This window comes from Pinus tabuliformis, chromosome Q (genome assembly GCF_031772625.1).
Source record: "Pinus tabuliformis cultivar Carrire ecotype Pingquan chromosome Q, CPIR1, whole genome shotgun sequence".
NCBI classification, from domain to species: Eukaryota; Viridiplantae; Streptophyta; class Pinopsida; order Pinales; family Pinaceae; genus Pinus; species Pinus tabuliformis.
Genome location: NC_142296.1, coordinates 1,163,681,259 through 1,163,704,711, shown reverse-complemented (window position 1 = coordinate 1,163,704,711; position 23,453 = coordinate 1,163,681,259). Strand labels below are relative to the sequence as shown.

At 38.5% G+C, this 23,453-nt stretch overlaps 1 protein-coding gene across 1 annotated transcript; it reads right to left on the bottom strand.

Moving 5' to 3' along the window:
- Positions 1-543: 543 nt before the first annotated feature.
- On the bottom strand, positions 544-22,486 carry LOC149223791 (zinc finger (C3HC4-type RING finger) family protein). Its single transcript, XM_089385925.1, has 6 exons — positions 21,516-22,486; positions 3,072-3,181; positions 2,697-2,954; positions 2,488-2,598; positions 1,419-2,340; positions 544-1,288 (listed from the first exon to the last, which is right to left on the bottom strand). Exons 1-6 carry the CDS (start codon positions 21,757-21,759, stop codon positions 1,206-1,208), a joined length of 1,728 nt encoding a protein of 575 aa, XP_089242051.1. The 5' UTR covers positions 21,760-22,486; the 3' UTR covers positions 544-1,205.
- Positions 22,487-23,453: the final 967 nt, after the last annotated feature.

The window sequence follows — 23,453 nt, the reverse complement described above, 5'->3', positions numbered from 1 at the left end:
TAGCAGATTCAAACCCTGTGCCATACAACAGACCACATTTATGAATAAAATGATCTCTCTACTTACCTATTTCAAAGGTTCTCACCTTAAATAGTCTTTAACAATGATAAATTTTATAATAAAACCCAACGAAATCAGGCTCTAATATTGGTTATGAAACACAAAGCTTCTGAACAGAAAAAGCACAGGCACTAGCAGCTTAGATCTACTAGAGGACCTATCAATAAGAAAGTGTCAAATAACTTTCAAGTATGGTACAGAATTGTTGCAAACATCATCATCAGCAAATTCAGAAAATTTTGCAAACTTGACAAATACAAAATACATAATTTTTTAAATTACCAAAAAGAGAAAAACCGAACAACAAAAATTTGGCAATTTTTATGGGTGTTTTTTTTCGTTTTGGAGCAAAAAAAGCGAAAAGATCATGATGTTGCTGATAAATCAGTAATTTTTGCAGCACTGCAGTAGAGAGTGAACTTGATCTGATTTGGCATTCGTCTTCTAAAAGATTCCACCTCACGATCAATTCTCATGAGACACTTTTGAAGAAAACTAGAAGCATTGTTAAGAACTTTATTGTACAAATTGCCTCTGCTTAAGTTGAAAGCCAAGGAATCTTATCGGTGAAATAATGCACTAGTTGGATTACATTGCTCAATGAAAAATGCCATATTATTGACAATATCCCTTCTTGAGGACCTCGTTCTACATTAATGACTACTAATATGTGTAATAGTTGGCCTGCCACCTTTGTGGCTTTGACCAGGAAATACATCTTTCATGGTGCTTTTAACATAGACAGGAAAGCTTTGTCGTGGACCAGTGCTATATATACAAATTGATGTGCATTCAGCTTAGACAAACCAAGAACCTGTCCTATTACCTAAGATTAAGCATTCCTGTTTGCGAGCTGCATAACTTCTGACGGCCATATTGCAGGACAAGCAAATAAGCAGGTTGCAGCAATATCAATTTGGCCAGCAAAGCAATTGCTGGGATAGCAATCCAAAACTGAGTCTGCATCAACATTTCCATTATGCTGATGCAATATTAAGGAGCTTCTCTATAGCGGAAAGAACCAAGGTGAAAAGTGTCTTTACAATGTGTGTACACTTAACTTCTGGAGCTGGTCACATACTATAAAAATTCCAGACAAACGCAGGAAATTGCGACGACACCAACTTCTGTGACCTTCAGCTGCCTTAAGGGTACAAGAAAATCAGAAACATCCCCACTGAATGTAGTAATGTAAACACAATTTGAGTAGAAGGTTTGACACCAAAAGCTGCAAAAAGCAGAGAAACAAGGCTAAGAGAACCCATTTAAGATCATACATTGATTAAAACTTAAAGGAATCAAGTAATGTTGTGTTTAAAAATATATATATATTTCATGAAAAATGAAATGAAACTCACGTGAAGCTGAAATAGGTGAAAACGCTGGAACTGGTGATTTCTTGTTGGGAGGCTCTGCATCAAAATGCCTAGATTTTTCTGGAGAAGGAATATTAATTTGTGAAATAAGCACAGAATTTGGAAGGGAAAATGAGGCACCTGAGGCAGATGGAGTCGAAGGAGTGTCTGCTGGAAATGCTGGCAAAGAAGTGAGTTGACCACCTAATGATGAAGGGGCAAACATAAGAAGTAAACGGGGTAGGTGACAATGGCCAGACTGTGCTTTAGAACATGGACCACTCTGTGGAGAATGGGCATGAAGAGGAGACTCAGCAAGAGGTGCAGAAACAACATTGTGATGATGAATGCCAAGAGTGCCATGAGGAGACTTGGAATAAGAAGGGGAAGGAGATCCACCCAATCTAGACTCTGGAGCATGTCTGAAATGATGATGATTGTGCAAGGGAACAGGTGATACAAGTCTATAAGAAGGAGCCAAGTTATAGGGTTGGGATGAGGGAGAAATGTCACGGTCACAATGATGATGGTGATGATGGCAGTGGTGGCTGTGATGATGATGGTGATGGTGATGGTGATGGTGATGGTGATGGTGGTGGTGGTGGTGGTGGGAATGTGGGGGTGGGTAATATGAAGGTGGTGCTGCAAATGGTGATGGCACTGATGGTGCTGGACTTGGTGCTCCATAAGGTGGTGGAGTTAATGAGTACTGTAAATATGATGACAGCTGAATTTGCTTTACATTACCAAAAGTAGTGTGATTAAGCCCAAGATTTTTTGCAGGGGATCCAGTGATATCTTGAGCCAATTGCTTTAACCTTGGACTAGGGAGACCAGTCCCTACAACTGACATAACAGTTGTTTGAACAATAATGGGAGGATCCACAGTTGACCCATTCGAATTTGTCAACTGAACAAACAGATTCTGCAAATCACAGGCACAATTATACATTACAATTGTTATCATATACCTGTCATTCTATAAAATTAAAAGATTGAATTCAAAATTCTGGCACACAAAGAAGACAGTCCAGGAAAAATTTACTATGTATGGCAAAGGTTGATAGCAAACCTCAGAAGATCTGACATTTAAAAAAAGCTTCAATTGGTGCTTCAATTCGTCCAGATTTTTATCAACTCGAAAAATAGAGTAGTTTAATGTAAAGTTGAAAAGCACCAGGATCTGACATGTAAACCAAGCTTCAATTGGTCCTTCAGTTCATCCAGATTTTGATCAACTTGAAAAATAGAGCAGTTTAATGTAAAGTTGAAAAGCACCACCTGTTGTAGAGGAAAACCACTCTGTTCTGGTGCAACTGTAATTCCTCCTGGGAACTTCAACAACTGGAACTGGTATACTTTCCCAAAAAGGTCTGGGGTTAAATTCAGCTCAGAGTCCTGCAGAACTAAGGTCTTCAAGTTTGACCTTAGCACACTTAGATCAGCTAAAGACATAGACGAATTCTTTGGATTTGGAGAAACACCAATCACCACCTTTGTCCAGTTTGGAGCCAACGGCTCTAATGATATGATTGTCACCTGAGATTATTCAACCTATTAAATTTTGGAAGGATTGAAACCAGATGGTTGGCCAATAAAAATAATACTTCATAGAAGATACTTCCAAAACTTGGTAAAAATTGTTGCCAGGACTACCTTTGCATTTTGTACTCCTATCTCTGCCCATATGTCGGACTCCAATTTAAAAGCATTGGCTTTGACATCTGAAACTGGTTTCCCCAGACTAAAGCTTGCTTCAATTTGAACTGAGAAATATAATCCAAAGTTAGCAGAGAGTATGTAGAATCACCTTGTGTGATTTATGAAATCAAAAATTGGATTACCCAAACAGATTAATGTATTTTAATGATGAACTAGCACCAGTCAAAATGCATGTTAAATTGCAGTGGAAAAGTCAACAATATGATTTTGGTCTGTCCAGGAAAAGTCCTGAAGAAAGAATTGTATTTTTGGGGGCTTTTTAGATTAAAAATAAACATGTCAATGCCCTGAAGAAAGAAATATGTTTCTTTGGGCATTTTAAATTACATAAAACCAAAATGCCAATGTGAGGCTAATAAAACTGATTCCCTGCCTAAAGAAAAATTCCCAACTTCTCAGAAAAGTAAGAATGAAGAAATAGGTTAGGGACTGCAATCAGAATCTCTAAAAATATTCAATAAACTGTGTCTTGATCTTTCATATATACACTGTATTATACTGCTTTAATAAAATGAAAACCTGCCCTTTGGGCAGCATCCAAGAAATACAGCACTCCTTACAGGCAAACAGAAAAGTACTATCAGAGAAAAAACTAAGAAGCATACATCTCTTTGACTAAAGATGGGAACCTACCTCAGCTCATATAAAGAAATTTGATTCAGTTGTTTTCTTACAGTGAAAAACAATATTATGCTGAAATGTATGGAATAAACTCCAAAGCACATATTTTTAACAACAACTAGGTTGAGGAAAGTCTGCACATGATTTGCATTGATTCCCAATTTGATCTTTATCCGTGAGGAATGTACTCCCCATGTACCCTAAGGAGCCAGCTTCCCACCAATTGGTTGAAGAGTCTTTTATGGCCCTCACTCCATCTGCTATGGAAATGAATGCTGCAAATAAAAAGGAGGATTATGGTGGCAACACAAACTACAAGTTTGTTGTTATATAAAAAATTAGTAAATTGTAATTAATAGTTTATTAGGCAAAGGGCATGATCAAAGAGATCATGCCCATTCACCAAGAGGCACCCAAGGCAGTATAAAGCCAGGGCCTCCCACAAATTTTACCATCATCTATCTATTTAGTAATAATAAAATATGTTTTTTGCTGAATAGCTGAGTTCATCTATTCCATCTGGTATATCACAACCCTAGACTTTAAAATTAAAAGGACATATCAAGAAGAACAACGTAATGGTTCTCATCAACACTGTAGCACCCACAATTTTTTAGACTCAACCATGGCAAAGAGACTCAACATTTTCACATTTCCCATGCCCAACATGAAGGTGATGGTAGCCGACAGTAAGAAGATTGAAAAGGTATGGAAATGCCATAAGGTCAAATTGCAGATTCAAGACTTTAATTTAGAATCTCCGTTCTACATTGTACCATTAGGAGGAGTAGATGTGGTCTTAGGTATCCAATGGCTACAAACCCTAAGCACTTACTCTGCCAACCATCAAAAGCGGTTTAGAAGCTTTAAATGGGAAGGGCAGAGGTACAAGTTATATGGATTCCAAGCACCATAAAATCAAATCGTGTCGTCATCCCAGATGATGAAAATGATTTGAAAAGGAGCACCAGCATATGTAGTACAATGTCACTAGTTAGAAATGTTATCTGCAAAAGTGATCAGCAAAGAGTCACCAAAAGTAGAAGAGCTAATTCAGAAGCACGGAAAAGTATTCCATGACCTACCCATGAAAATGTCACCTAACAAGGAAATCGAGCATACAAGAGAATTCAAAGCAGGATCAGACCCCGTCAACATCAAATCATATCGATATCCACATCACCAAAAGACTGAAATTGAGAGATTAACCCAAGACCTTTTAAAATGTGGGATCATCTCAAAAAGTACAAGTCTGTATGCTGCTCCAGTGGTATTGGTAAGGAAGATGGATGGATCGTTCAGGCTATGCATTGATTATAGAGGATTAAACAAAATAACGATTAAAAACAAATTTCCAATTCCCTTTATCAATGAAATGTTGGATGAACTACATGGCACAAAATACTTCTCAAAATTGGACTTAAGATCAGGCTATTACCAAATCAGAATCATGTTGGAAGACATACCAAAAACTGCGTTCCGAACAGACGAAGGTCACTACGAATTTAAAGTAATGCCCTTTGGGTTACCCAATGCACCAGCGACATTCCAAGCAACTATGAAGTTATGAACGAGTTATTCTGTCCATATCTTAGCAAGTTTGTATTAGTATTCTTTGATGATATTTTAATTTACAGTAAAACTTGGAAGGAGCACCTACAACATCTGGATAAAGTTCTTACACTACTGGAAGAGCATCAGTTCTACGCCAAGAAATCCAAATGCACCTTTGGGAAGGAAGAAGTAGAATATCTCGGACACATAATATCCCATGAAGGAGTAAAAGTGGACCCTAATAAAATCAAGGCTATAAAGGAATGGACCAAACCAGTTACTATATCCAAGCTAAGAGGGTTCTTAGGATTGACTGGATATTACCGAAGATTTATTAAAAACTATGCACATATAACTGCACCTCTAACAAACCTTTTAAAGAAGAATTCATTTCAATGGAATGAGGAAGCAAGAAGGTGCTTTGAAGAATTGAAGGAAGTTATGTCTAATGACTTGGTATTGGCAACTCCAAATTTCTCTAAACCATTTATCATTGAGTGTGATGCTTCCGAGTTCGGTATAGGTGCAGTGTTAATGCAAGAGGGGCATCCAATAGCTTTTGAAAGTAGGAAGCTCAATAAACGAGAACGTCTTAAATCCACATACAAAAAGGAAATGCTCACTATTATGCATGCATTGGCTAAGTGGAGACAATATCTTTTGGGAAGTAAGTTCTCCATTCAAACAAACCATAACAGTCTCCAGCAACTCCTCCAACAAAAAACACTTTACGAAGAACAACAAAAATGGATTGAAAAAATTGTCGCCTTTGACATGGAGATATTACATAAAAAGGGAAAAGACAATGTAGTAGCAGATGCCCTGTCTAGGAAGGACGAAGAACCAATATTACTTGCAGTCTCAGTTGTTTTTCCTTGGCTTAATGAGATTCAAAGTGAGTATGCCAAGGATCTAGAGATAACTGCGATAATCAATAACCTTCCAAACAACTCAAAATTTGAATGGAAGAACGATATTCTATGGTACAAAGGAAGAATCTATTTGAATTCAAACTCCAAGTTTAAATCCAAGATACTCAAGGAGTCACATGATTCACTGTCAGCCAGACATGTAGGATTCTTTAAAACTTACTACAATGCACATCAATCATTCTTTTGGAAGGGGATGAGTCGCGATATTCAGAAATATGTAGCAAAATGTGACAAATGTCAAAGAAATAAAAGTGAAAATATTATGACACCTCGATTACTTCACCCCTTAAACATTCTGAATCATAAATGGGAAGAAATATCAATGGACTTTATTGAGGGGCTAACTGTATCCGATGGCAAGGATAAGATTTTCGTAGTAGTCGACAAACTCACCAAATATGTTCACTTTATTGCAATGAAGAAATCAAACTCAGCTAAACAAATCGCTGAGATATTTCGCAAAAATATTTATAAATTACACGGTTTTTCGAAAGCCATTGTGAGTGATAGAGATGACAAATTTAAGGGTAATTTCTGGAAGGAATTGTTCAACAATATAGGAACCTACCTAAATATGAGTTCCGCTTACCACCCTCAAACAGATGGACAAACGTAGGTTGTCAATAAATGTTTGGAAGATGGACAAACGTAGGTTGTCAATAAATGTTTGGAAGCCTACCTACGTTGTTACACTACAAAAAAACAAAATAAGTGGGTTTAGTGGTTTCATCTCGCTGAATGATGGTATAATTTTACTTATCATACGTAAAAAAAAATGACTCCATTCCAAGCTTTGTATGGGTACGAACCTCCGAAATGGAAGGATCTAGCTACAGTCCAGACAAATCTACAACTGTTAAAAACCAACTAAAAGAAACCCAAAAAATCGTCCAAACCCTAAAAGAAAATTTAAATAATGCAAGAAACCATATGAAGCAACAAAATGGCCGAAACAAACCGAGAGAGAATTTGAAGTTGGAAAATGGGTATTTGTCAAGCTCTAGCCATACAAACAGTTGTCCTTGAAACAAAAAGGAAAAAATAAATGGACCATACCAGATCAACAAAAAGATCATCCAAGTTGCATATAGTTTAAGCCTTCCGGATAAAAGTCGTGTTCACAACGTCTTCCATGTCTCCTGCCTTAAAAGGGCACTGGGCGACCATCAATTAGCACAAACAATGCTTCCATCCTTAGATGATGAAGGAAGGGTCATTTTAGAACCAGAAGGTGTCATATCCACCAAGGAAAAGAAGCTCCGATCTCGTGTAATCAAGGAATACTTGATCAAGTGGAAGGACTTAACAGAAGAAGAAGCTTCTTGGGAGACTGAAGCATTTCGACAACAACATCCGTCATTACGTATGCTTTGAGGACAAAACATTTTTTGAGAGGAAAGCAATGTTATATAAAAATTAGTTAATTGTAATTAATAGTTTATTACGGAAAGGCCATGATCAAAGATCATGCCCATTCACCAAGAGGCACCCAAGGCAGCATAAAGCCAGGGGCCTCCCACAAATTATATCATCATCTATCTATTTAATAATAATAAAATATGCTTTTGCTAAATAGTTGAGTTCATCTATTCCATTTGTCCCAAAAATACATGATGTGATAAGCCAAAACCCAACCCAATTTGGTCTCTAGAAGTTTTGCGTAACCAAAGCATTGTTTACCTGTCAGGGTCTCACAACCTTCGTCTGTCAGTTTTCTGGCTTCTGCGCCGATGGTCACCCAAGTAAATCATTTTTCCGCTCCCAAATATTTTTCACAAGTTGGTTTTGAGAGGGGTTTTCCTCCAATGGTCCCACCCCCTCTTGGTTCTGGTCTGCTGGGGTTTTCCTGGTCGTTTTCTACCAGCTTTTTGGATTTGAGTCTGCCTTTTCCTGCAGTAAGCAGTGGGGTATCATCTTTTTTTGGTATCTTCTTCCGGGGATGGTTTCCCAGTGGTGCCGGAGGCTCTTTCTATCGCCCCTATTAATATTGTACCTCTTCCTCTGGTGGGGGTCAATTTACCTCAGTTCCCTGAGATCCAGGAGGGTCCTGTTCTTGCTGAGGATGGCTCGTGCCCGGCGGCTCCAGAGGAAGTTTTAGAAATCCCTAGTCCTTTGGATTCTGGCAAAAAAGGAAACCCTATCGACAAGAAAAAGAAGCTTCAGGTTTTAAAGCGGAACGCATTTCCGGCCCCATACAAATTATGCCTTGGGGACAATGTGGAGATGTCCCAGGCGGTGGACCTTCCAAAGAAATCACTGGTCGGTCATATGAGCAGTCAAAAGTTTTGCAAGGAGACCCTTATCGAATGGCAGGATCAGTTGGTTTGTTCAAGGGTTTCAGAGGTTCTCAAAATTCTCATGTTCGCAAAGGGTTGGATTCAGCTCATTTTCAATTCTCATGAGGCTGCAGCAGTTGTAGTTAAAGATGTTTGGTCTATTGATTCCACTCCCATCATATTCAAATTCTGAATGCCTTCATTTGATGCTAGCAGGGAGAGACTTGATGTTGTCCCTGTATGGGTGCGGTTTCCAAGGTTGCCAACCCATATGTGGAATCCCCAAAGCTTTGAAAATTTGGGGAATAGCCTGGGATGCTTCCTGGAGGCTGATTACTCATTTCAGGAGTCGAAGGATCTGTCTGTGGCCAGGATTTTAGTCAGCCTGGATCTTAGGAAGAAGCTACATGATACGATGAATATTGGTAAGAGCGGGGTTCAGCTTCAAATTCTCAACTATGAAGGGCTCCCTTTCCGGTGCCAGAGCTGTCACAAATATGGTTATTTGGTCCAAAGTTGCAGACTTCCTTTCAAAAACCAGTCTGGCTCAGAACAGGCCTCGAAAAAACAAAAGACTGAGGCAGTGGTGGTGGATGTCATAGGGGGGTTGCTTTCTGATGAGGGGTGGCTGAGGATTTTCCAGCATCATTAGGCTCTGCGGTCCCTAGTTCAATGTTCACTGCCTCGATGGTCTCTTGTTCAGTTGAATCTGCTGCGGCACCTATGTCTACTGAATATATGTTGGCGGCTCACACTCCATCTTCGGGGAATGGAACAGGGTTGCTGACAGGCTTTCTAAAGAAGGCTTGTACATGGATCGGGGACTTTGGCAGATGACCAAAGTGGCAAGGGCAGATCACTATCAGTTTTTCCATCATCCCTTCATGGACGAAATTCATGCTACTGCACAGGACTGATCTCTGGATCTGAGTCCTTATTTATTGTATATATACTTTCTGTTTTTGGACTATGCTACATACTATATTAACATAGCATATATTAGATTAGATATTTATTTTTGCTATTTTTAATGAGTGGTGCTTAAATGCAAAATGACAGTATCATTTTGATGGGCCGTTTAGACAGCATACTTCACCATGTTTTTGCGGACAGGATTGTAAAACATTTATTGTTTTTGTTTTTAGACACTTACACCACATGTAGGATCTGAGCAGATCCTACTGAATGCACTACAGGTGTATATGCAAAATGTTTTTTTTCACAGTAATATGAATGAAAATACGGTTTTTTTTCCAGGGAAAAAAAAGAACCCAACCCAATTTTCATTGACCTTGATCGCTCTGTGAAAGTCTGACTTGTTGACCTATTTTGTTGCTTACATGTCCTCCAAGAATATGATCAGAGACTGGGTGAGTAAGGATTTGAAACCCCATGGTGTGTGAATGACATCTGAAATCTGGATAGAAGTTCCTATTCCAATTTGAAGACCAAACTCACACAATCAAGTGATTAGCTTTGGGTCATGAGGTTGCAGTAACAGCCTTAATGTTTTACTTTTTCCCCAGTGGGATGAGGACTCTGCTGATAAAGTAGCAGAGCTGCATTGTCCTGTTTGAATTGAATTTCTGGGTCTCCCAATATAATCCTGGCTGTTTTTGGAAGTTCGGAACTACTCATCCAACAACATTCCCAAGATTGTTTGCCATGAGACATGATGCATGTTTAACCCCAGGCCAAATAGCCATATGTTTTGTTCAGGTCGATCTTTCCCAGGAACCCATGGCATTTATCAGAATACAAGCAGGGACCAATAAATTCCTCCAATCTGTGTTTGGTATATCAATCTCCCAGTACTTGTTTCCTTGTCAAAGTATGAACCACAAGATTAAAGACTGCCAGTTGTTTGCAAGAAACACCAAGGTTCCATCCCCACTCCCCAAGTTCCTTAAGCTCCTGGATTGGAGAATACAGACTGGACGTCAATTGTCAAGAGACAACCATAGGCTAAAGCATGCACAGACCCAAAGGCAGAAAACTAAGTACCACCACAGTCAAGGGAGTAAAACTGCAGAAAGAAGCAAAGCTCGTTTTCCAATGAAGACTATTAAAATGTAAGTAAGTTGGCCCTAGTTATTAAGGGCCCAAGGCACAGGCCCATCAAAGGCTATTCCTATGAATGTTGCAAACATTGGCATTGGGATAAAATTGACAAGGGACCAAAAATTCACAAAAATCGAGAAAATATCGGTAAAAACAGCAAATATCGGAAAAATTAAGATACCACAACCAGAAACGTCTCAAAAGTAGCTAATGCTGCTGTGCCAACCTTCCGCCGAAAGTCAGGAAATGGCCAGGAAACATTTCTCTGCCATTTCCCAAACAGGGATGGCATTTTTGTAGCCTGAATATGGCCAGAAATACCATTTTAATGACGTAGCAGGAATTAGACCCATGCCAGCAATTTTGAATTTTAAAAAAGGCCAGTAAGCCCTAGAAACACAATTATGGACATGAAAATTTTTAGAAACATTTTTTTAAAGCCAGGGCTTTGAAAGAATTTTTTTTATAAAGCCATTACACGCTCATTTTTTTTTCTTAGCTAGTTTGAAAGTGCATTTGGGAGTTCATTAGCCATTTTGGGGAGCTTATGAGTGCATCCAGCAAGCTTGTGAGTTTAACAGCAATCAACAACTATTTTCCTGTGACTTTAGCATTAAAACTTAAAATAGCTCACTTCACATTAAAGTGCAGACCAAGGAGCTAAAACCCTTGGCTGGGCTACTTTTCAAAGTGATTATCCTATTTGCATGTCACAAAATTGGCTACCATGCCAAGGGGAGGAACACGTGAATGGAAGTGCCACCAAATTGGCTGCCATGCCAAGGGTCTTACGCTGATGTAAGGGCCCATTTTTTGCCTGAGTAGTTGAGAGGCTGAACTCTGCCACTATACACTCAGCATGCAGGACCGAATGCCTTCTATAGGCATGGATAGGCAAACTAAATAAGAGTGTGTCAAGGGGAATGCTCCTCCATAAGGAGAAACAATCACTCAACTTGTACCTTTGATTATCCAAGAAGTGAGACACAGGAGTCATACAACAGATGCCATGGGAAATATTGGAAGATAGAATAAGTTGATAGCAAGGATGTAAGGTGCATGTTTGCATCCTGATGCCATTTGATGCCATTTGCTCATCGTATTGGAACATATTTTGTCTGTCAATAAAAAAGTGAGGGAATACAGGGGGGCTATTTAGGAAAAGATAGTAGAGGGAATATAAAATCCAGTTGGAATGTATTTATGGCTTCCATTATTTCTGATGGTCAGAAAAGCACTGCTCCTAAGCCCTTCATCAATATCATTGATTCTTTCCTAAAAGGTTCCAACTTCTATGTTCATTCCTGCCACAGACTGCTCAAAAAAAATTGCAGAATTTATTGCAAAAGTTATAATGGAGACAATTGAGAAAATTGAACCCCATTAGTCATGCAAGTTGTCATAAATAATGTGCCTATTTGTAAAGCTGCAGGCATGATGGGTGGAGAGCAAGTATCCTTATGTCTTTTGGCCTTCATGCACAGCACATAGCTTAAACCTGGTTCCTCACTCTCCAACAAATTTCTACTCAAACATGATTTGGATTGTGCAACTTGTGAATGCAGGATGATGGTTAATTTCATCACAAACAGCCACATGTCTCAAACTAATTTCAGGAAAATCTCTAATTTAGGAATTATTGAAGTAGTTGAGACCAATGTTGCAGGAACCATGTCCCCACCCCCAAAAAAAAATGCTCTCAGCCCTGGACCCACACTCCCAAAATCCCGGAGTGTGCTCTAGACCTTTTGGGCATGCTACCTGCCACTTTGGAAGCATGGCACTCCCAAGGACACTCCTATAGCCAAGGAGCACACTTCTTGGACCCTCCCTAGACACTCCTTAATGATAATGTTAAATTCTTAAAGTAAAAGTTACTTAAATTTTTAATATTACCATTAATTGTTTCAAGATGTTTGAGAGTGGCTCCAACCATATCAGACTTCATATGGAGAAAATAGAATTTCATATCCCATCAAAATTTAGAAGACTTAACAGTTTTAAGATTTTCAAGATCAATGGGATTGCGGAATTTCATTGGATTTTATCATGTATGAGGGTATGTGATTGGCATTTAATCAAGGGCACCAAACCCTATATGTACCTCAGCACTGGTGGTGGTGATTGTTGAACTCCTTTATCATGGCCTTAGCAAAAAAAGTACCCTTCACTCAAACCAAAATTGTTGATCAGATATGTTAAGATTTTTCTACCATATTTTAAGGCTTATTTGGAAGTTTCATCAAAATTGGGTGGTGTCGATTGATATCCCTAGAGGATCGAGGTCAAAGCAAAGCCTGGAAAAGAGGAGAAGGATGAAGGATGATATCAAGAATGAGGATCCCAATATAAGCAATGATGGGACACTGATTGTCAAGGAGTGGTCGAACATCCATGGCGGTGCCACACCACAACTACAACATTTGCCAACATGGGTGCCTTCACAATTGGTGAACACTTCTTCTGTAGAGACTTGAGAGGTGTTTAGCAACTAGCTCAGTTTATTGGTTTTGGACTTTTCAACCTTCATATTTCGGTGTGTAGATGGCCTAACATTGAACAGTTGTAAATAGAACTATCTGATCATGTTATTGTTAATAGTTGGCTAGATAACCTATTTGATTCCATAAGTTATTGGTCTACTTTCTATTATATGGCTTAAAAATTTATATGTTTTTTTGTAACTGATAGAATCTAGATTCTAAAAGGTTGATGCTCGAATGATTAATCATTAATATACTATGGATACCATTTCTATCTTCACTGATGTACAAATATGCATGTTTTCATATATTCTGTGACTAATTTGGCATTCTAGATGTTTTTTTAAATAAATGCAATGTGTGTGTGTAATAGACGCTCCCAAGACTCTTTGCTCCCAAGGATTTTTAGAAATGACACTCCCACTCTCAAAAATGCCTCCGCTCTGTGCAATCTTGGTTGAGACTAGATATTATAGCTTCGTTTTTATGACAACTCTCCTAGAGGTTAAACAGAGATTGTTGAAAACAGTCATCCATGAGATGTAAAAAAACAAGAAAGCTAACATGATTTAACTTGCATTTGTGATGATGATTGGCGGCCAAAAAGTAGAATCCATGGGTATGCATCACCTTAGTTTCCCTGGCATCAGAGCATTAGCAAGGACATTGCCTACTATCCTCAATACACAATGATGTCCCTTGCTGATACTGGACATCTCTGATACTTGGGGATGATATCCCCATGAACTGGGGGCATATCTAGTAGTACCCTGATGCATGGGGTACTCCTTAATGCCCCTTACGAGGGCAGGGAGCATCATTCTAAAACATACCTTCAAACATAATACTAAAAGAATGCAACAAAAACTTCATTTGTATGTTTCCCTCTAGACTCTAGACTGTAGGATATAATATATAGATGATATCTATGAGTGTTGATGAAAAGCCTAATCTAGATGAAGTTTACACTATGTACCAATCGACACATTCTATTATTATTAATTGCAATCCAAAGAGAACTGGACAAGTATATTTTGTTGATGCTCCATTAATATTTCAGCCCTCGTTGAAGTCATATGCCAATCTAGTACCTAGGAAATATAAAGCAATTCCAAGCAGGTTTGGATTCTTTAAAACCCTCCCTACAAGGAGAGACAAAGTTTGATTTTAACGAGGCAACCTAAGACATGCTGCGGCTGGAGGGATCTTTAGGGACTTCCAAGGGAAAGTCTTTGTTGTCTTGTACAAATTTCTAGGAGACAAAGCAGACCAGGTTGGCCTTGGTAATATGGAACGTGCATTCTCTTAAGCAAGATACATCTATGAAGGGGACTCCAAGGTCATTAGTGATCATTTAAAAAATTAAATGGTAAAAATTAAGTCTTCCTCACAAAATTGCTAGCCAATTGTCATGGAGTGTGCAAGCCATATCAAATTTTGTCTCGTGCAAGTTTGAAAATGTGAAGGGTGAGGCAACCAGATAATGGATTGCCTCACCGAGAAAACAGTTTCTAGTCAAAGTGATCAGTTAATGACCTTAATGAATGATGTCTTGATCAAAGAGGATAAATGGAATGAATCTATAGTTTGTTCGTTAACCCCTAGGGTAGGCCTCCTTCCTCTCACTAGAATTCTCCCCTCCATTTCAGTTTAGACTAAATTCAAACTCCTTACTGCCCCCTACTCAACCAGGTCATGATTTCCCATCCTTCCAATGAGATTGTATTCTCACTCTGTAATAACATTTATTCCATAACCATCCAGGAGGGCTCTTATGCACTTATGGGAGGACATATTTTGCATCCCACATTTGTATTGTACAGCATGTTATATAGAGTTCCATGTCATCCTCCTCATTTATTGGCAACTTTCTCATCACATAACCTTCCAATCATATCCATTGAACATTAAGCAAAGGAATGAGAAAGGATATTGAGCAAATCAAGATCAATTCTTTCCGGTGAAAAGGTACATCCATGGTGCCCAGTAATAAGAACCTCAGAGACATATCGTGAGCATAGAACATACCATGTCATCATAAATTCAAACTCCTTACTGCCCCCTACTCAACCAGATCATGATTTCCCATCCTTCCAATGAGATTGTATTCTCACTCTGTAATAACATTTATTCCGTAACCATCCAGGAGGGCTCTTATGCACTTATGGGAGGGCATATTTTGCATCCCGCATTTGGATTGTACAGCATGTTATATAGAGTTCCATGTCATCCTCCTCATTTATTGGCAACTTTCTCATCACATAACCTTCCAATCATATCCATTGAACATTAAGCAAAGGAATGAGAAAGGAAATTGAGCAAATCAAGATCAATTCTTTCCGGCGAAAAGGTACATCCATGGTGCCCAGCAATAAGAACCTCAGGGACATATCGTGAGCATAGAACATACCATGTCATCATAATGACGTCAGCATGCACAGTAAGGCAAAGTAAAAACCAATCATGGACTGCCACATGGCAGTGCTGTCAAGTCAAGTACAAGTGGATAGGACAAGTAGCAACCCCATATGATGCCACATGGCAATTGGCTAAGTTTGGAAAGGTGAGTTTCTTAATTTTTTTTCAAAAAACTTCCTAGTGTTTGAGGTCATACTCGAAAAGGGAATTCAACTATGCTTCATAAAAATTTCAGCTTCACGGATCCTTGGACATGGGAACTTTTCCAAGCTGGTTTCCTTCTCAGATGTCAGAGATCTGCAAAAGCCATATTGGGTACAATTTCAGGTTTGTATACACAAAGGGTTTGAAAATGTTGATGGAATTCCCCCTCTTGGGACAACAGTTGTTTATATGAGTTGTTTTTGATAAATTGTCAGCTCTACGGAAGGGAAAATCACCATTACGGACATCAGCAGTCCACCAACACTATGAACCTCACAATTATCAAATCAACAGATCAGTGGAACTCGCAAGGTTTGGTGTGGGGATCCTATCTGAACAACAGACGTTCACTTCGATTCAAAATGATAAAATTTCAGTCCACAGACACAAAGGATACTTTCTATGTGAAGATTTTGCTCACTTGAGCCCCCATTGATCAAAAGCACAGGTGGAAAACCATACTGATTCTTGTGGCAGAATCTCAATGAGGACAATTTTAAAAAAAAAAAGATTAGCACAGGATTTGGCACTCAATCTTAAATTGAATTGTAATTGAATCATGCAAAGCTCAAAAAATAAATCTGATACAAAAATCAATGCCACGCGCCATCTTAAATAATTTGAAATACAAAATATTTATGGTGCTATAAGCATTTGTAAAAAATATCAAAACAAAAAAGGCTTGATTAGTTTATAAGGGTTCTCTACTGAAACTGCGCAATTGTTCATTCCCTGCTATTGTCATTGCATTTGTATTGTTTTGTTGCTGCTCTATTGTTTGCAGCCACAATTGCTACTGTTCTCATTGACTACGATTGCAATCATGGCCCAAAGGAGCCAGGAACCCATTAAAGACAGAACACCAAAGAGACCTTGGACCCAAGTGTACGAATGGATCGTGTATTGTAGATGCCTCAAAGGATCTCCAAGGCACTGCCTGCTGAACTCAGGAATAGTTCGAGCTGTATGTGTCCCAGATGTCATTGAGTGTAGAAAGTCAATGCATTGGCGCTGGAAGAGATGCAACCCAAGGACCAAGATAATCCTGTGGATGAAGCAAGATATCCATATGGAACCCCTTTAATTCAAAAGAATGTTCTTCCTCCCACATGCAAGGCATCATTTCACCAACAAGGATGTCCACCATTAAATCAATACCTACAGAGTCACAGCAATAGTTAATTCCTGATGTGACTCGTGAGGTTAATTCCTGACGTGAGCGCCCAATTGGTGGTAATCATTTCCTGACCAAAGGCTGTGAAATGAAACACCTGAAGTATCCTTTCCAAGAGTTAGCTTGGACAATGGTAAAATTGATGAGCCACCAATCTATGGAAGTTCTTCCAAGACATATGATATGTATTACAGAAAAGGTGGCAAAAATTCTACAATATTCCACTGAGGTAAGCTTATTTCTTAAGTAATTTCAAATCAGTTTCAGAATTACAGGGATAACAACAGTTTTGTGCCATCTTACATCTATTTTATGCAGTGTATTGCAACAATTATGAAGGTATCCAAGGAAGGCCAACCAGAAGGTCGAAGGAAATCCAGTTCAATTCTGGCATCCAATACTGTGGAGGAAGGACAAAAGAAAGAAATTTTTTGGCTTCTGCAACATCCAAGATAGATTCATCTTTGCCACCAGACAGATCATCACTGGTCAGTTGCCAAATAGGATCACCGAGGATACTAAGCTAAGGTGCACGAAGCGCTGAAACGTTTCGAAGTTTCCGAAACGGGTACGTTTAGAAACGTCACCTCCCAAAATTAGAAACATCGGCCGAAACGTTATATATATATATATATATATATATATATATATATATATATAAAGTGAATAACACATTACCTTGCAAGAGAAAAGGGAATAAGACCCATAGATGACAATTTAGAACGAAAACCGAGTCTATATTATCTCTCATACATGATTACATGATGGTCGAGTTTCGGCCGAGTTTCCAAGTTTCAAGTACAGGTACGGCCCAAAACATCAGGTTCCTAGAAGTTTCGTGCAACATAGATACTAAGGAATTCTTCATAGGAGAGCCAGGTTTCTTTGTACGAAACTGGAATATTGAGATTGAAATGTATCGGTTGACTATCAACTACTACAATGTTCCAACATTTGTTTGTGACTAATAAGTTCTTGACAAGTTTGCTAGGTATTTGCTAGGTAATTCAAGCCTCCACATGATCGTGTGTTTTGGAAAGGGTTGAAAGAAAATCCCGACTATTCCTTTTGGCTTTGAGTACATACATAGGAAACAAATGCCATTTGAACAATGGCGCAGACATTGGACAAGTATCAACTAACTGAAAAAAGAAAAGAAAGCCCTCTCCCCATTCTGATCATGAAAATATTTTCCAAAATTATGAGGTGGATTTCATGACCGATTCAAAAGATGGAAGGCCATTCACGTTGATGCGAAGGAAAGGGCCAGGAATATTGAAGAAGAGAAGAAGTAATGTTATGAGAACCGAACTGGTCAACCCCGAAAAACAGAATTGGACTGGAACAAGCAAAAAATCAGTTGACCAAAAATACATTAATTATTCAAATTTTGATAATAATAAGAATTCATGTACATCCAAGTACATCGAAACCATTAGACACAAATATGCAAAGTTTTATCATGTACATCTAGCATTGTAAGGGTGAATATAGTAAAATGGCATCGAATGTAATACACATCTAAACCAAAATACCACTACATTAATGCTCTAAATGACCTGCAAAGTCCAAGAACAATCACACAGTATAGTCTACAATCAAATCAAACTATATAAGCATCCAATTTTTTAGTTTTCCTGGGCAAATGAAGTGCATCGATATAAAACCGGTCAACCCAGATAATTCTAACTGATTTTGGCTTGAACTTGGCTGGTTCTGGGTGTTTCAGGACCAGTTCAAAGCAAAACCAATCATTTCTGGTCGAACAGGATAGTTCTACCCAAAAATCCCCAAAAACAATCCAACCTGTCAGTTTAGCCGGTTCCTGTCTGATTCTAATACATTGGCATCAAGAGAACAAATTTCTAGGAAATCAAGGTCTGGTGATTAGGAGAAAGAGGCCCAATGGAAGGATCCTGAATCATCTCAAGCCCAGCCGTCTACATCTTCTCTAGTCACCCCATCTATGGTAAGCAATTCCCCCTTTGGTTTTGCTCCTCAACAACCTCTTGCTTCCTTATGAACAAGGGATTGGAATCACTAACATCTATACTCAAGGCCAATCCCTTTGAGCTAAATGGATCATCAAAGCAATAGAAGGAAAGAGGCACAAATGATACTTCTACAGAAAGGTCTGATTACAATTTACAAGAGCACCATGTGGCAAAAGGTACCAAGGAGGCCACAAATGTTAAGGACGTGACGATTAGACTGACACCAAAGAAAATTCAAGGTTCTTTTCTAATACAAAAGCATTTTAAAAACCTGGGAAGCTATAATGCCACACTTATATGACTTGAAAGTAGGGTCTATTTCAAGCATGACTCCCTTGAGTTGCAACCAATGTTCCACCGAGTTTCCGGGACGGGAAAATGCTGGAGTGTGGATACGCACAAGGGGGGCATATATAAGTAACCCCAATATTTAAGGACATTTCAGGGAAACAGGGGACGTCAGAGTCATAAAAATTATTGAATTATTAAATATTTAATATATAAAAATAAAAAATAAAATCCCCACAATATGTCAATAACTAAATTAGTAGATAGTAAATCTTAATAATTATGATTGTACATCTAAATATGATCATCATTTCATATTAGACTATTATGAATCAGACTTATCATTTCACATTTATGCAATCATCAATGTAAATCTAATAATAAATTACTAAATTGAATCCATCATTTGGCAATGGGCATTAATATTATGCAAGGTACATCTAAATTAAATTCATCATTTGACAATTGAAATTACGCAATGCACATTGAAAAGTAAATTCATCATATGACAATGACATTATGTTGAAGTCTATAATAGCCATAGAATACTATAGGCTAAAAGTGAACAGAGAAAGCAGTGAAACACAAAAATCGTTTTATTTATTTATTTATTTATTATATTTAAATTTGTAATTTTTTTAATTTTTTATGTTTTAATTGTTATTAGCAAAAAAAATTGGTGCATCCCCCCGTCCCCCGCATAAGAGAAAACGTTTCGTCACCAACAAAAGTTGAAAACATCCCCCCAGAGTTTCCCCAAGTTTCCCAAAAAAAGGGGACATGGGGAAGAGTTTCCCCAGGAGTTTCCCGGTCCCAGGAGAGTGAGGAAGCGAGGAAGCGTTTCCCCAGGAGTTTCCCCATGGAACACTGGTTGCAACATCACTCCCTTGGGTAGCCATCAATTCTTGCAAAAACTGGAAAACCTTAATAGATATTCCCTAGTTCTCAGACACTCACCTTTTTAAAAGGGACATTAGATGGTGAAGGGCATATACACCTAAGAACAGAGCGATTAGGTGCCCTATAATGAACTCAAAGCCAAATTCAAGCTAAGCAATATATAAATAATTATCCAGATATGATTTTAGAGCTAATCCCTGACTCTATGTCATTAAAACTTGGTAGAAGGCCCATTCTTAATTGGGGAAAGATTGAATGTAGAACCATTCCAAGAACCTCCAGAGATGTAATCCTATTAATATTAATGGTTGAAGACCTCATCACAAATTGAATTTGGACTTAATCAACTTGGAGGCTCAAGTCCAAGCTCGCAACATACCAAGACTGACTTACAGTGATTTGGAAGGCTTCTATAGAAGCCAAAAAGCCTATTTTGCAGGGACTTTCATTTATGTTGATTTGGCCCCAAGATGTCGTTTGTCATTTGGGTGTTTTCACCCTCCATAGCGCTTTTTATGACGCCTCAAAGTTAGCTAAGCATATCTGTTGGTAATGAAAAAAGCCCAAGATCCCTAGAAATGAAAAGAGTGTCCGTATAAGCAATAAGATCCCTAGAAATGAAAAGAGTGTCCGTATAAGCAATTCAAACTTCTCTGGTCTCTTGGAAATTTGCCTTTTTCGAGGATGACCATCCTCCTTGGAAATTTTCCCTTTTTCCAGGATGTCCATCCTTGGCTTGGCGTAGTGTCAAGCTGACATTACTAGAGCCAATGTCAAACAGAGAAGATAGCTATGATGCCTTGGAAAATTCCCAGCACATTAGAAGAATGCTCCCAACTCCGTTAAGAAAGGTCCCATCATAGGCATCGTCTAACCATTTCAACCAGCGATGACAGGATTTCTCCCAACATGCAAAAATCAAGCAAGCAACAAAGACCTCTCTGGGAAAAGGCACAGCTGGAAAAGATAGAGTCATGATGACAGGTGCTCCCCACGCAAAACGACAAGATCCCAGCTGCCCTGCCTATAATCGCGAATAAACGTCCACATTCATAAATAGAGATGTGCCAGACCATAACTGCGCCGACTGGAGAGTTGTTCCATGGTGGATGGGAACCTGAGCCCAAAAACGTTAAGTATCATCCTTCCCTATCCCGAAGGGTCGACTAACGTGCTAGACTATATACGAAGTTATAGTTCTTTCATTAGTGCTTTTACTGATCTGGTAGTTATGGTATGCCCATTGATGGGGACAAACTATTATCATGCTTCTTTGGACTATGTGGCAGGTCGCTAAGTTTTTCCTTCTATTATCCTGGATTTTGATCATCAAATGCCGGATGGTATTGATAGTTTGGAGATCTAACTGATTGCTCATGGCATGCACAATGCTTTGTAGCATATAGTCTATTTAATATATATTTTAAAAAGAAAATTAATAACAACAGAAATATTCTGATCTATGAGACTTACTTTGGGGACTTTCTGAACCCTGTTTTCCAGCTGGATAGCCCTTGCCAAAGACAGGAAGAGAAAATATGGCAAACAACAACAGGTTCATGCCAAGAACCACTGCGATGATCCATTTTAGCGTAGATCTCAGGCAAACACGAGAGACGCTGCAACAAGCGCACGGGGCTACTTCTCCAGCATTCTCCTGCTCGCCCGCCGAGGCCGATGCCGATTGCGCACCGGCATCCAGGCCGCTTTTGCCCATGCCACCAGCTGTCTCAGCCTCTGCCTATGTTTGAATGGCAAGGAAGCTGCGCTTACTGCGAGGACACAGAGTTTCAAATCTTGTGGACACCTTCCCCATCATCCTCTAATATATGCTATGCCCAAAATCCCAAGTGAGCGAACCAGCGTGCTTAATAAGCAGGACGATACATTGGGGCATTGAGCCTCACCAACTCAAAATCAAAATCAGATCTTTCTACACGAACACTGATTCTGGTTTACAATTGCAGGCACCATATCCATACCCATTTCATTGACTGAAACCCTGATACAGCCACCCACTTACCTTCGGTGCCCATAACATATTTGATCAGTCTCCTTTCTGTAATAAAGAAAAATTCTCCTAGTCAAGAAAAAACTGAATCCAAAACATCCATCAAACCCTGCAACCTCCAAAACACTACTAACCCCAAACCCTTCCTTTTTACAAGCCCTAAAATAGCAAATCCTTGACCTGCAACAAGACAGAGGGCGAGAAATCCACATAAATGCGAAAGTCAGACATGGCGGAGTCTACTGGTAAAATCTCGTTCAAGTAAAACACAGAAGATTTGTCAGAAATAGCTCGTGGCTAGGTTGGTGCTGATCGCTAGCTTTTGGCTGGCAGTATGAATTTGATTGAATGTTTTGTGTGGTTAGCGCCCAAGTGGTTCGAAAAGTAAAGGAGTACCATTGATATGTATGTGGATGCAAGTGAAAAAGGGATTGGGAATTATCATTACTTATGGAAACATGTCCTCGCTCTTCACTTTTCAGCGTCATTAAGACGCCATTGCCATATACGCCTTTCCTTTTCAATAAATTTGTTTAGTGACCATTACAATAGAATGTGCAACTTGCAAGTGAACGTGGATTTAGGCAACAAACGCGCTACACAAATACGACTGTGCAGAATCCAGATTGAAAAGCAAATATGAACTAATAGCCATGTGCATTGAATGGTGTTTGACACCCTGGTAAAAATTTATGAATATGTATATTTTAGTGAAATGTCTATGTGTAACGAGTAGAACTTTTTAAATGTTATTGATATTCTCATTTATGCGCTAGTTTGACAAAAAGCCAAAAAGAATTAAGAAGCACATCAAAAGGATAATGGAGCATATTTTCAAATTTTATTATTTTTTTATTCCTAGTTTTGTTTGATTGAGAAAAAAGATAATTTAAGATGTGTATTGGAAGCATAATCGAAAAGAAAGAAAGAAAAGAAAATCATTTTAACGTTCACGAGGTTAAAGAGATTTTAGGAGACAAATTGCTTTTTCATTTGGTTGATATATTTGGCTCTTTTCATGTGAAGCCTCACAATAAATGTTCCTAGTTTCTCGACAAACCCCTCGCTAAATAAATTATCCCAAGAACTAGCTACCAGAATATCTCCATAACTTTCCTAGTTGTAATTGAAGGCCTCTCATTCTAAAATGAACTATTTTTCCTGTTTCCACTTTTAGAGTATCTTATGTAGTGTAAAATACATATCCATAGTTTTATTTGTCTTTTTTAAGAGGAGAGAATATGAACCTATTGAATGTGGAGATGGATAAATAATTATTTATAAATATGCAAGTAAATGTGGTATATATTATATATAGTGTAACTTTGCAAGATACTATAGGATATCTATATGTATAAGAAGATATAAGTATATACGAATATATAACTTATATGTATATG